Source organism: Orcinus orca, chromosome 12 (genome assembly GCF_937001465.1).
Source record: "Orcinus orca chromosome 12, mOrcOrc1.1, whole genome shotgun sequence".
Taxonomy (NCBI): domain Eukaryota; kingdom Metazoa; phylum Chordata; class Mammalia; order Artiodactyla; family Delphinidae; genus Orcinus; species Orcinus orca.
The window spans coordinates 11,588,696-11,602,774 of NC_064570.1; the positions used below are offsets into that span (position 1 = coordinate 11,588,696).

A 14,079-nucleotide genomic window follows, 5' to 3' on the forward strand; every position below is an offset into this window, starting at 1 on the left:
TCTTCCCTTTCTCTCATTATGTTCATGCTTTCCTCGGCATCCTTATGCATATGTATAATATCTGTAATAGCTATTTTAAGATCTTTGCCTACTAATTTCATTACCTCTGTCATTTCTGTACTGTTTTACCAGTTGACTTTGCCCACCCTCTTTGCTATGGGTCCCGTTTTTCCGCTTCTTTGCAAGCCTGATAATTTTTGACAAGATATTGGATATTCTGAGGTTTTTGGTTTTTTAATGTTGGGGATGCTTCTGGCATCTAGTGGATAGAGGTTAGGGATGATGATAAACATCCTTCAGTACACAGGACAGTCCCCCACAGCAAAGAATTACTCAACACTAACCAGCCCAAAATGTCAATAATGCCACAGTTGGAAAAACTTTGTTTTAGATTATTTGGCTATAAAATCCATCACAAAAATTAGGACCCTTTTGTGTTTGTTAGAAACTCTAAGATGACATCCTCTTTTTCCTAGGGTCCTAGTCGTCTCCTCCTCGTGACTCTGTTAATTCTCTTCTGTTGGTTTGAATTGAGGCCATGCTAATAGTTCTTCTTATTTTCTCAGCTTTTGGATTTGTCCTTGGTTTTTCTTTCTCAGCTGACATGATTATTATGGTATTTCTGTTCTTCAGTAACACAATAGAAATGCAAAATACTATGTACTCTGATTCTTTGGGGGGAAAGAGCAAAGGAACAGAGGCTGAAGAGGTGGGATAACATTTTCAATGACTCAGTGTCAGTTGTGCTTATTAATAATAGTGTTGCTTCCACTTAACCGTATGCAATTATTTTTCTTTAACAAAAAGTTGATTTTAGTATTAATATTGAGAAGAGTTTATATTGAGTCTGTAATTAACGGAGTGCTTTAGAAGTGTAGATAACACTGCTCCTCTGATTTTTGCAAGTGAAAGTTTCAATGGGAGACTAAGCAGCGTTCTCTTATGTAACCTCTGTTTGTTCTTGACACTGTCATGTTTGTAATTTTGTATTTAGCCACAGAAAGCACTTTTAAACATTTGCTTGGCTTGGCTTTGTGAGTTACAGAACAGAAACGAGCGTGTTCCTCTTAAGACTACAGGGTGTAAATTTAAGAATTCAGCTCACACATTACGAGGCGTGTAGACAGTTTAAAGTTAACAGCTCATAAAATAGAATCAGACTGTGTAGCAATAAATGAGACCTTAACAAATCTCATAGATGATGAAACTGAGGTTCCAAGTAGTTTAACATCTTCCACAGGTTGTGGAGCTAGTTACAGGGAAAGCTGAACTTGAACACAGGTCATATGTTTTCTGCTGAAGTCACGATGTTCACGTTCTTTCTGTGGCCAGACCTGTGGTCTCTTCTTTCTGGGTCCAGCATCAGCCTCTTCATCTCCTGCCACCTCCAGGGGACCCTGGCTGGTGAATGGTCACATCCCTGGCGGGGAGGAAATCACCTCTCCATTAATTATCTAGTTCTCATCGTCCCTGGTGTTTGGCTGTGCAGCTTCTCAAGAATAAGCCTAATTTTTCTATTTGTACTTACAATTATTTTAGATGAATAGGAAAATAAATAACACTGTCCTTGTGAATTCTTGGACCCATTGTTTTTCTTATATTCAATCAGAATTTTTTAAAAGCTTAAGGGTTAAGAGTTTTTCTTTTTACTGAAAAATTACCTGGTTTGATTCCCTGGGCTGTTGCTTTTCAAATCTATCCTGTGATGGAGTTTGAATTTTCATAGCTTTACCTGTAATACATCTATCAAAGAAACATCAATTCATGTTTGAATGGTTGATCGACCGTTTAACTCTTATGCTAGCGTTTAATGCAATCTTTTTGCAGAGCTTTCTGGTTTGTGGCTTGAATTTTTCCTTAATAAATTAGGGACAGGTATGTGTGCTGCTTTCTTCTAAGTTATAAGATATGATTCACATATTTTCATCTCCACAGCCTGTGTGTGTATTTGCTACAAAGATTGGATGGGTTACGTTGGATAGGTGGCATAACTGGATACATAGCACTCTAGGTGAAATACATTGTACTTAAATGTGTCTTTATAGCAAATTAGCTTATCGTCCATGCCTCCCTGGTTTGCTTTTTGGTTAAAGTGATTTTTAAATTCTCTTCAGTGGGAACACACCTTTCAGATGTAAAGTAAAATACTGGAAGAAAATCCAGGATGAGATCATTTAAGTTTGGGCATTTCTTTTGGTTTACTTTCTAATTTTGTGATTATGTTCATGCTGCATTTTAGTTTTACACAACTGCTTTGAATGGTGCCAGTTTGCACAATGCATTTTAAAAATTTTGAATCTTACGCCAGTGGTAAAGTTCCTTTTTTCTTTATAAAGAGCTAGAAATATTTTTGACCATTTGATCCATAAGCTTATTCTTTAACTTAAATCTGTACTTCCATTATTTGTCTTTGTTTTTGATATTTGCATGAGAATATGTACAGTTCTCGGCTTTACATTTTAGAAGGGAAGAATTTATTTTGTTATATGTACTGTAGCAACTCATCACTTGTCTTAACTTGACTTCCCGGTAATTTTAACTGTCCAAATACAGACAAGAGCCAGGTAATCTAAAGTAAAAAGGGTTGAGATGAGGGATGGCTTCTAAGTAACAAAATATGCTACAAAATCTACAGTTAACTTTGCCCATAGGAAATTTTCTCAGCATCTCAGATTAAAGCCTATTTTTAAATCTTACCTAAGGCAAAGCTTTTACAAGCCAAATTATGTGGTGTTTATGCCCACAGCTGGTTAGAAGCAGCAAAGTAAAAGGGACTATTAGAGTTTGACACATGACAGTGAAGCAGGAAAGAGAAACACCCAGCACAGTAAATATATTGGGTTGGCCAAAAGATTCCTTCGGTTTTTAAGTAAAAATAAAAGACACATTTTTCATTTTTACCAAGAACTTTATTGAACAATGTACTCTACTACCTTCTGCCATTTTTCAGGCAACTTCACAATTCCATCTTCCCAAAACTTTTTATCTTTTTGAGCAAAGAACTGTTCCAGGTGCCTTTTACAGTCTTCCAAGGAATTGAAATTTTTTCCATTAAGAGAATTTTGTAAAGACTGAAGTAATCGGAAATCCAAAGGTGCAATGCCTGGTGAATATGGCAGAGGAATCAGAACTTCCCAGCCAAGCTGTAACGGTTTTTGCCTGGTCATCAGAGAAACATGTGGTCTTGCATTGTCCTGATGGAAGATTATGCATTTTCTGTTGACTAATTCCAGACACTTTTCATTGAGCGCTGCTTTCAGTTGGTCTAATTGGGAGCAGTACATGTTGGAATTAATCGTCTAGTTTTCTGGAAGGAGCTCACAATAGAGGACTCCCTTCCATTCCCACCATGTACACGACATCACCTTCTTTGGATGAAGACCAGCCTTTGGAGTGGTGATGGTTCATTTCGTTTGCCCCACAATCTCTTCCATTCCACATTATTGTGCAGTATCTACGTTTCATCACCCACCACAATTTGTTTTAAAAACGGAGCATTTTCATTACATTTAAATAGAGAATTGCATGCGGAAATACAGTCAAGGTTTTTTTCACTTAACTTATGTGGTACCCAAACAACAAAGCGTTGAATATAACCAAGTTGGTGCAAATGATTTTCAGCACTTCATTTGTATGTGTTGAGTTTGTTGGCTAGCTCCTGGGTGGTATAATGTTGAGTTCTCAATTAATTTCTCGATTTGATCGCTATCAACTTCAGCTGGTCTACCTGACCGTGGAGCATCATCCAGCGAGAAATCTCCAGCACGAAACTTCACAGACCACTTTTGACACATTCGATCAGCCACAGCACCTTCTCCATACACTGGCACAAATCTTTTTTTTGCGTTTCATTTCCGTTTTTACCTTTCTTGAAATAATAAAGCATAATATTCAGAAAATGTCGCTTTTTTTCTTGAATCTTCAATATTAAAATGGCTACACAAAAATTTACCAATTTTGATAAGGCTTTTTCAGTGCACACTGATATGACAGCTGTCACAGTCTAACAAATCTGTTTCGAATGTAGTTAGAGACAGCTGAGTGCTACTAGAGCCATCTTGCGGGGGGGGCGGTGCGGGGGGACAAATGAACTTTTTGGCCAACCCAGTGACTCAAAAAGCGCTCCGTCTTTGACTGTTTAGTAGTACGGCACAGCACAGGCATACCTGGCCCCAGGATTATTCCAGTAATTGTTGGTATTTGTAATGTTGACTCTATCATTCAAAAGAGATTTAGAATGTCCAGGGAGTTCTAAGAACGTAGAGAAGCAGGCTACATTTTAGAAAAATAAGTATGCCTAATTGTTTTATCCACCACTCAGCTTTGTCCAATCTTAATATACTGCCATATTTTTCATATCTTTTTAAGAAATAAAATAGGTATGTTTGGAGCCCTCTTCTATCCCCCTTTTCCCTCCTATGAATTGAACTGTCTTAAAATTGATATTATGCCCATGAACATGTTTTGCTTGCTCTACAGATATAGATAGATAGATATACACATGCACATAGAGAGTAAACAATAAGAAATAATCTTTTGAAGTTATTATGTGAGTGGAGTCATACTGTACATATTTTCTGTCCGTTATTGTTTACTCTGTTTGGGACTTAGTTGGTGTCTCTTGTTATTCACTGTAACTATTGTTTAGCATTCCATTGTCAGAATTACCACAGTTTATTCACCTATGATGGGCCTTTATGTTTTTCCACTTTTTTTTGCATACTACATATAATGTTGCAGTGAATATCCCTGTACATATCTCCCTGTGAAGCAGGTCTCTAGGATATATTCATAGAGGTAGACCTAAAGGATCATAAGGGTTTACCCAACTTTAGCTTTGCCATATATATTGCCAGATCATAGGCCACAGTGCTTGTGCCAGTTTCACGTCTCACTAGCGGCACATGGGAATTCCTGCTGCTCCGTATTGTTGCCAGTATTAGATTCTGTCAGGTTCTTTTTCTGTTGTTTAAATTTTGTTCATTTCATGAATATGAAACTGTATCTCATATGGTTTTAATGTGCAGGTCCCTGATCTGTAATTTACTTACGCATAGTTTATGGTTATGGTTCATTGGGGTTGCTCTTACCGTATTTCTCATCATATTTTCTGTTAGTTGTTTATCTTTTGATTATGGAGCTATAGGAGTTTCTTCTGAGCACTAATCCTTTGTCAGATATCAGTTTCAAATACCTTGTCTCAGTCTGTGCCTTACCTTTATAGTGTTTTTATTACACAGAAGTTTTTAATTTAAATAGAACAAAATACATCAGTCTTTTCTTCTGCTTTTTCATTATTAAGAAATTCTTCCTTACCATGGGGGTCATAGATATTTACTTATAAAAATTAAAAATTTTTCACTTCCTGTTAATTCACTTGGAATTTATTTTTGGTTGTGATGTGAGATATGGACCTCCATTGTCCTCCTTGTAGATTCCTGTTTATACCAGTATTGCTGAAGGATCCTTCCTTTTCCCACTGGCAGCTGCTACCTCACATCTGTCACAGTTCAAATGTCCACATGTGCTTGGGTCTCTTTCTAAGGTTTTTGTTCCATTGGTCTGTCTGTACCTCTAGCAATACCATACTGCCTTAATTTTGATATCTGGCAAGGCGAGTCCCCCCCACCTCATCTCCACACAGCAGCCCCTGCCCCCTGTTCCCCCAGTTCCTGATGTTCTTCAGGAGTATCCTGGCTGTCTTGGCCCTTTGCTTTTTTATATGAAATTTTTATGGAATTTAAAGTTCTTTCTAAAAATCCTTTTGGGTTATTGGTTGAAATTATATTTATGAGTTAATTTGAATATACCTAATGTTAAAATAAAAATGTTTGGGGCTTCCCTGGTGGCGCAGTGGTTGAGAGTCCGCCTGCCGATGCAGGGGACACGGGTTCGTGCCCTGGTCCGGGAAGATCCCACATGCCGCGGAGCGGCTGGGCCCGTGAGCCATGGCCGCTGAGCCTGCGCATCCGGAGCCTGTGCTCCGCAACGGGAGAGGCCACAACAGTGAGAGGCCCGCGTACCGCAAAAAAAAAAGTTTGGGTGCTTAAGAGAATAAATTCCTAGTTTTTTGTAAAAATTAGTTGCAAAAACAGCCAATTCTTCAATAGTTCTGAATATTCAAGGTTTTATTACATTTAAGTAAAGAAAAGCACACCACTGAAAATGTGCATGCAGATATTGGGGTAGTTCATAAAATTAAAGCATCTTTAGTTCTTCATTATTCTCGCTAACTTTTTCATTTATCAGTACTTATTGATTACTTGTTTCATGCAGTGTCTTCTACATAATATAACAGTGGTTTGAAAATCCCAACAGCCAGTGGTAGGGAAGTTTTCTTATATGATTTTTTTGAGTGCGCTGTATATGATATAATTCACGCTTCTTAGATGTACCTCAGTTAGTACTGGAGGAAAATATTCTCCATGTTGGCTTTGTATCATGTCAGATAGCCTATGCTTTTAAAATTTATCTCAGAAAATCTACCTAGTGTTCATAGATAATGAATGAATTACTTGCTAAAATTCCTTTGTGTCCTTGTGCAGAGACTTACAGCCAGTACAGGAAGCAAGCAGCGTAGTCGCCTCTCCATCATGGCCCAGTACCTCTGCGACGTTCAGCACATCTTGACAATCCCAGGTCAGGCTTTCATCCCCAAACCGGAGGTGAGTTTCTTTTTGTTTGTTTTAGCATACCAGAATTAGGATTTTAATTGTAATCTTTGCTCCTGTGAGGATATGTCATAGGAAATTATCTCTAGAATCTGATCTTATCTGCACACCGTACCACACCTTTTTCTTTACCTCTCCTAAATGAGAACCATAAACATCACAGTATGAATAGTGCTTATTCTAATTTTTCTTCTCCTTCTATAGTATGACCAAATGTCTAGGTTTATCCATGTTGCCCTGGTGGTGCTATTATCATTATTATTATTATCCCCTTTTACCCTTAAAAGTATCCCAGTATTTAAGATGAGTTTTATGGTCACCCAATACTCAAAAAGAGAAATCAGTATTTCTTTGTGATTTCTGATGGAGACTTCTAACTAAAGTTACATCAAACATTATCTGTTTATTTTTACTGAAATATATTTGACATTTAACATTGTATAAATTTAAGGTATACAACATGTTAACTTGGTACATTTATATATTGTAATATAGTTGCCATTGTAGCAATAATTGGCACCTCTATCTTATTACATAATTATCCTTTCTTTTTGATAGTTGAAATAATTAAGTTCTAGTCTCTTAGCAAGTTTTATGATAATACAATATTGTTTATATTTACTGTGCATTATATCTCTAGGGTTTATTTACGACTCATTGTAAGTTTGTACTTTAAACAGCTTCCTGTCCCCCCCTCCCCTGATAACCACCATTTCACAAGTCTGGCTTTTTAAAATTCCACATGTAAGTGATAACATACAGTACTTGTCTTTCTGTCTGACTTATCTCACTTAGCATAATGTGCTCAAGGTCCAGCTGTGTTGTCACAGATTGTTGTGTTGTCAGGGTGTCCTCCTTTCTTATGACTGAATAATATTCCATAATATATGTATATAAAATATACACCACATTTTCTTTATCCATTCTTCTATCGATGGACATTTAGGTTAGCTTCCCTGTCTGGCTATTGTACATAATGCTGCAATGAATACAGAGGTGCATGTATCTTTTTGAGTTAGTGGTTTCATTTTCTTCAGATAAATACCCAGAAGTTGAATTGCTGGATCATATGGTAGATCTGTTTTTAATTTTGCCAGGATACTCCATACCATTTTCCGTAGTGGCTGCACCAACTTACATTCCCACCAGCAGTGCACAAGGGTTCCCTTTTCTCCACATCCTCACCAGCACTTACCTCTTACCTTCTTGATCGCTATTCTGACAGGTGTGAGGTGATATCTCATTGTGGTTTTCATTAGTATTGCCCTGATGATTAGTGATGTCGAGCATTTTTTCATGTACCTGTTGACCATTAGGTTATCTTCTTTGGAAAAAAAGTCTATTTAGTTTTTCTGCCCATCTTTTAATCAGATTATTTGGGGTTTTGTTGTTATTGAGTAGTAGGAGTTCTTTTTATATTTTGGGTGTTAACTCCTTATCCAGTATATGATTTGTAAAAATTTTTTCTCATTCTGTAGTTTGTCTTTTCATTTTGTGAAGTGTTATTTTTGCTATGCAGAAGCTCTTAAGTTTGTGGTCCCTTCTGTTGATTTTTGCTTTTGTTCAATGTGTTTTTGTTGTTATATCCAAAAAAAATCATTGCCAGGACCAAGTGGAGGAGTTTACTTCCTACTGTTTTTTTCTGGGAGTTGTGTAGTGTCAGGTCTTGTGCTTAAGTGTTTGATCCTAGAAAGGAGTCCAGTTTCACTGCGTGTGTTTATCCGGTTTTCCCAACACCGTTCATTGAAGAAACTATGCTTTCCCTATTGGGTGCTCTTGGCTCCCTTGTCAAATATTAGTTGATCATATAAGCAAGGGTTTAATTCTGGGCTCTCTATCCTGTTCATTGGTCTATGTGTCTGTTTTTGTGCCAGTAACATTACTGTTTTTTGTTTTGTTCTGTTTTGTTTTTACTGTAGCTTTGTAGTATAGTTTGTAATCGGGAAGTATGATATCTCAGAAAGTGTGATACCTCCAGCTTTGTTTTTTTCCTCAGTATTGCTTTGGCTATTCAGGGACATCTGTGGTTCCATACAAATTTTAGAATTCTTTTTTCTGTTTCTGTAAAGAATGGCATTGGTATTTTCATGGGGATTGCATTGAATCTATAGATGGCTTTGGGTAGGATGGACATTGTAATAATATTCATTTTTCAAATCCATGAATATAAGATGTCTTTCCATTTGTGTTTTCTTTGATATCTTTCAGCAAAGTCTTGTAGTTTTCACTGTACAGATCTTTCACTTCTTGATTAAATTTATTCCTAAGTATTTTATTGTTTTTGATGCTATTGTGAATGGATAGTTTTATTTCTTTTCAGATGTTTCATCCTTAGTATATAGAAATGCAGTTGATTTCTGTATGTTGATTTTTGTGTCTTGCAACTTTACTGAAATTGTTGATTACTTCCAAGAGTTTTTTGGTTGAGTCTTTGGGATTTTCTATGTACAAAATCATATCATCTGCAAATAGTGACAGTTTTACTCCTTTCCCGATTTGGATGCCTTTTCTTTGTCTTGTCTAATCAGTCTAGCTAGGACTTCCAATATTCTTAAATAAATAAGAGTGGTGATAGTGGGCATCCTTGTCTTGTTCCTAATCTTAGAGGAAAAGCTTTCAGGTTTTCTCCACTGAGTATAATGTTAGCTGTGCATTTGTTGTTTGTGGTCTTTATTCTGTGGAACTATGTTCCTTCTATATCCAATCTACTGAAAGTTTTCATCAGGAAAGGTTGTTGTAATTGTCAAATGCTTTTTCTGCATCTAGGAAGGTGATCATGTGACTTTTATCTTCCATTTTATTAGTGTGATGTATTACATTTTTTGATTTGTGTATGTTGAACCATCCTTACCTGTCAGGGATAAATCCCACTTGGTCATGGTGCATGATCCTTTTTATGTGTTCTTGAATTTGGCTTACTAATATTTTGTTGAGAATTTTTGCATATGTATTCATTAGGGATATTGGTCTATAGTTTCCTTGTGGTATCCTTATCTGGCTTTGGTTTCAAAGTAATGCTGGCCTCATAGAATGAATTTGGAAGTATTCCCTCCTCCTCTGTTTTTGGAAGAGTTTGAGAGGATTGGTGTTAATTCTTCTTTGAATGGTAGAATTTTCAAGTGAAGACATCTGATCCTGGGGTTTTCTGTTTGGGGAGGTTTTTGATTACTGATTTAACCTCTTTGCTCACTATTGATCTGTTCAGATTTCGTTTCTTCGTGATTCAGTCTTGATAGGTTGTGTGTTTCTAAGAACTTATCCATTTCCTCTAGGTTGTCTAATTTGTTGGCATACAGTTTTTCATAATAGTCTTGTATGGTTCTATGTATTTCTGTAGTCTCAGTTGTAATGTCTCCTTTTTCGTTTCTAATTTTATTTATTTGAGTCTTCTCTTTTTATCTTAGTCTGGCTAAAGGTTTGTCAATTTTTTTAATCTTTTCAAAGAACCAGCTTTTGGTTTTGTTGATTCTTTCTATTGTTTTTCTGGGCTTCATTTCATTTATTTCCAGTCTGATCTTTATTATTTCCTTTCTTCTGCTAGCTTTGTTCTTTTTCTAATTCCTCGAGGTATAAAGTTAGGTTATTTGAGATCTTTCTGATTTCTTAATATATGCATTTATTGCTGTAAACTTCTCAGAACTGCTTTTGCTGCATTCCATAGGTTTTAATATGTTGTATTTTCATTTGTTATTTGAGATAATTTTTTATTTCTCTTTTGATTTCTTCTCTGACCCATTGGTTGTTCAGAAGTGTGTTTAGTTTCCACGTATTTTTAGATCTTCCAGCTTTCCTCTTGCTGATTTCTAGTTTTATACCATTGTGGTCAGAAAAGATAGTTGGTGTGATTTTCATCTTCTTTAATTTTCTGAGATTTGTCTCATGCCCTGTCATATGATCTATACTTGAAAACGTTCCATGTGCCCTCGAGAAGGATGTGTATTTTGCTCCTGTTGAGTGGAATGTTCCTTATATGTTTACGTCCATTTGCTCTAGAGTATGGTTTCCAACATTTCCTTGTTGATTTTCTGTCTGGATGATCTGTCCATTGCTGACAGTGGCATATTATTGCATTGTTGTCTATTTCTCCCTTTGGATATGTTAGTACAGTAAGTCCCCTACATACGAATGAGTTCCATTCCGAGAGTGTGTCCTTAAGTCCAATTTTTCCTAAGTCCAACAAAGCCTAGGTACCCAACTAACACAATCGGCTCTATAGTACTGTACTGTAATAGGTTTATAATACTTTTCACACAAATAATACATTAAAAAACCCACAAAAATTTTAAAAAACACTTTTAATCTTACAGTACAGTACCTTGAAAAGTACAGTAGTACAGCACAGCAGCTGGCATACAGGGGCACGTTCACATCTTTGAAAGTTCACAACTTGAAGGTTTGTATGTAGGGGACTTACTGTATTTGCTTAATATATTTCAGTGCTCCAGTGTTGAGTGTATATATATTTACCATTATTATATCAATATCTTCAAGATGTATTGACCCTTTTATCATTACATAACAACCTTGTTTGTCTCTTGTTATCATTTTTTGGCTTGAAGTCTATTTTGTCTGATACAAGTGTGGCTCTACCCAGTTTCTTTTGGTTTCCACTTCCATTCCTTCACTTTGAGCCTATGTGTGTCTTTAGAGCCGAAATGAGCTTCCTGTAGGCAGCATACAGTTGGGTTTTGGTTTTTTAATCCATGCAGTCATTGTGTACCTTTTGATTGGTGAATGCAGTCCATTTATATTTAGAGTGATTATTGACATACAAGGGTTTACTGCTGCCATCTTACCATTTGCCTTCTGGTTGTTTTGTATCACCATTGTTTCTTTTGCCTCTCTGTTTCTGTCTGCCTTTCTAATGTGGTGGGTTTCCATGGTCACTTGCTCAGTCTTCCCTTTTTTATCTTTCATGACTCTACTATCGAGTTTGGCTTTGTGGTTGCCATGTGGCTTACGTAAAACATCTCAGAAACAAAACACTTCTTTTTATGCTGATAGCACCTTATCTTTGTCTATAAAGTTTCCACCCTTTCACTCTTCCTCTTTTATATCTTCGATATCTCACTTTTTATGCTGTGGATTCACAGAGAAATTGTAATAGCTATAGTTATCCTTAATATTCTTTTCCTTAAGCCCTTATGCTATAATTGTGGTTAACACACCATTCTAATATAAAGTTTTCTAATTCTGACTGTTTTTCACCTTTGCAAGAGTACTGTGCACTTTCTTTTGTTGCTTTAATGTCATTATTAGTGTCTTTTTATTTTAGCTTGAAGAATTCTTTTTCAGCATTTCTTGCAAGGCAGGTCTAGTGGTGAACTCCCTCACTTTTTGTTTGTCTGGGAAAGCCTTTACTTGTTCATTATACTTGAAGGATAACTTTGCTGGATAAAGTATTCTTGGCTGGCAGTTTTTATCTTTCAACACTTTGAATATGTCATTCCATTCTCTCCTGGCCTGTAGTGTTTCTGCTGAGAAATCTGCTGATAGCCTAGTGGGGGTTCCTTTGTAGGTTACTTTCCTCCCCTCCCCCCCCCCGCCCCCTGCTGCCTTTAAGATTCTTTCTCTATCATTGATTTTTGACAGTTTCATTATAATGTATCTTGGGTAAGGTCTTTTTGCATTGAGGTGATAGGGTATTCTATTAGCTTCTTGGACATGTATGCTTAATTCTTTCCCCAGGTTTGAGACGTTCTCAGCAATTCTCTAAATACATTCTCTGCTCTCTTCTCCTTTAGGAAGACCGATTATTATTATATTTGTTTTTCTCATCATATCTGATAGCTTTCCTAGGATTTCTTCACTTTTTAAAAACCTTAGTTCTCACCCTTGAGTCATTTCTAAATTCCTGTCTTCCAAGTTGCTAATTCTTTCTTTGGTCTGATCTGCCCTATTTCTTAAGCTCTCTAATGTATTTTTCATATCATTCATTGAATTCTTCAGCTCCAGAATTTGGTTCTTTTTTAAAATTTCAATCCCTCTGGTAAAGAACTCCTTCTTTTTACTCATTTTATTCCTGAGTTCATCGAATTGCCTTTCTGAGTTTATTTGTAGCTCACTGAATTTCATCGTAACAGCTATTCTGAATTCTTTGTAAGTTAGATTACAATATTCTGTGCCTTTGAGTTTAGTTACTGGAGAATTATCATTTTCTTTTTGTGAATACCATATTACCAGTTTTTCATCGTGTTTGATGAATTGTGCCTCTGCCATCTCATTTGAAGTAGCACACTCAGTTTTACTTTTGTTAAAATAAGACCGGCAAATAGAAACCCTTCTTTTGTTTTCCAGAAGGTGGCGCTATAGCTCAAGTTTTTGGTTTCTCTTGACCTGATCTGGCTTTGGGGCTGCACTCTGAAGGGGGTGTTAAAAAAAAAAAAAAAAAAGTTCGGCAGAAAAAGTCGGTGGCAGAGCGGCGGAAGGTTTGGGCTTAGCACCTGAGGCTCTGAGTGCTCACAGCCCAGTAGGGACGGTCCTCAAGTGGGGGTCCGCCCAGAGGTCCATGGCAGACCCCTTGCTGAAATCCCAAGGCAGACAGCAGAGAACAGCACCTTCCATGCACTCTGTTATTCCTGTCTGCCTCTTTCCCTTTCCTCTCCCTCGTCCCAGTCATGGAGGTCCCTCCTCAGAAATCCAGATGCTGCTGGAGAGAAGCAGGTCCATCTAGTTGCGATCTGTGCAGCCGGGAGGTCGGTTACTCGCCCCTTTCTCTTTCCACCTCCTCTGTGAAGCGAGGTCACCACTGTCCTGGTGAAAGCCCAGCACGTTGCTGTGTCGCTCTAGGAAAGGAGGGGGCCTCACTCCTGAGTTCCTCCTTCTCAGCTCCACGCTTGTCTTTATCACGCTCCGGTGGCGTGCCTGGTTCTCCCTCTGTTTGTCTGGACGTCTGCAAGTTCTCTGTCTCCCTGAGCGTCTGCTGCGGTTTTCAGTCGCCGGTTTCACTTCCCCCCACCCCACCCCCATCAAGGTGCTGGGTGTGGGGCAGGCTCACTGCCTTCCTGGGGTCCACAGCCGCCTTCCCGGTCCTGTCTGTCTACTTCCTGAAGCACAGGTGGGTGGAAATCTCCTGGTTGGTCCGGTGTAACGTGCAGAGGCACTTTTTTCTGTTCGGTTATGAATGATGAATTGTATATAAAAGGGGAGAGAAAGAGAGACAAGTCGTGCTGCCAGGATGCTGATGTCACTGTAAAGATGCGAACATATTATATTTATCATGATTTTTTCCCCCATTTTTTTGAGAGACCTTGTTTTGACAGTATTACTTATGATCAGTCATCTGTGGAAAACTAGTTGGATATTAAACTAGACTCTGACTATTATATGCTAATCACAGAAGAGTAAGTGCTAATTACAGAAACCAAGCTTCTCTGACAAAAGTACAAATCAGTAAGCCAGTGTCTAG

The 14,079-nt window shown here is 37.5% G+C and overlaps 1 protein-coding gene across 3 annotated transcripts in view; it reads left to right on the forward strand.

The window, feature by feature from the left end:
* Positions 1-14,079, forward strand: part of TFB1M (transcription factor B1, mitochondrial) — a 59,056-nt gene that overhangs the window by 19,588 nt on the left and 25,389 nt on the right. For all 3 annotated transcript variants that reach the window (XR_007470447.1, XM_033404438.2, XM_033404433.2), the window contains exon 5: positions 6,546-6,665. Coding sequence is in view for 2 of the 3 variants with exons in the window: in XM_033404438.2 (XP_033260329.1) it covers positions 6,546-6,665 (120 nt within the window). In the remaining variant the exon portion in view is untranslated. The remainder of the gene's footprint in view (positions 1-6,545; positions 6,666-14,079) is intronic.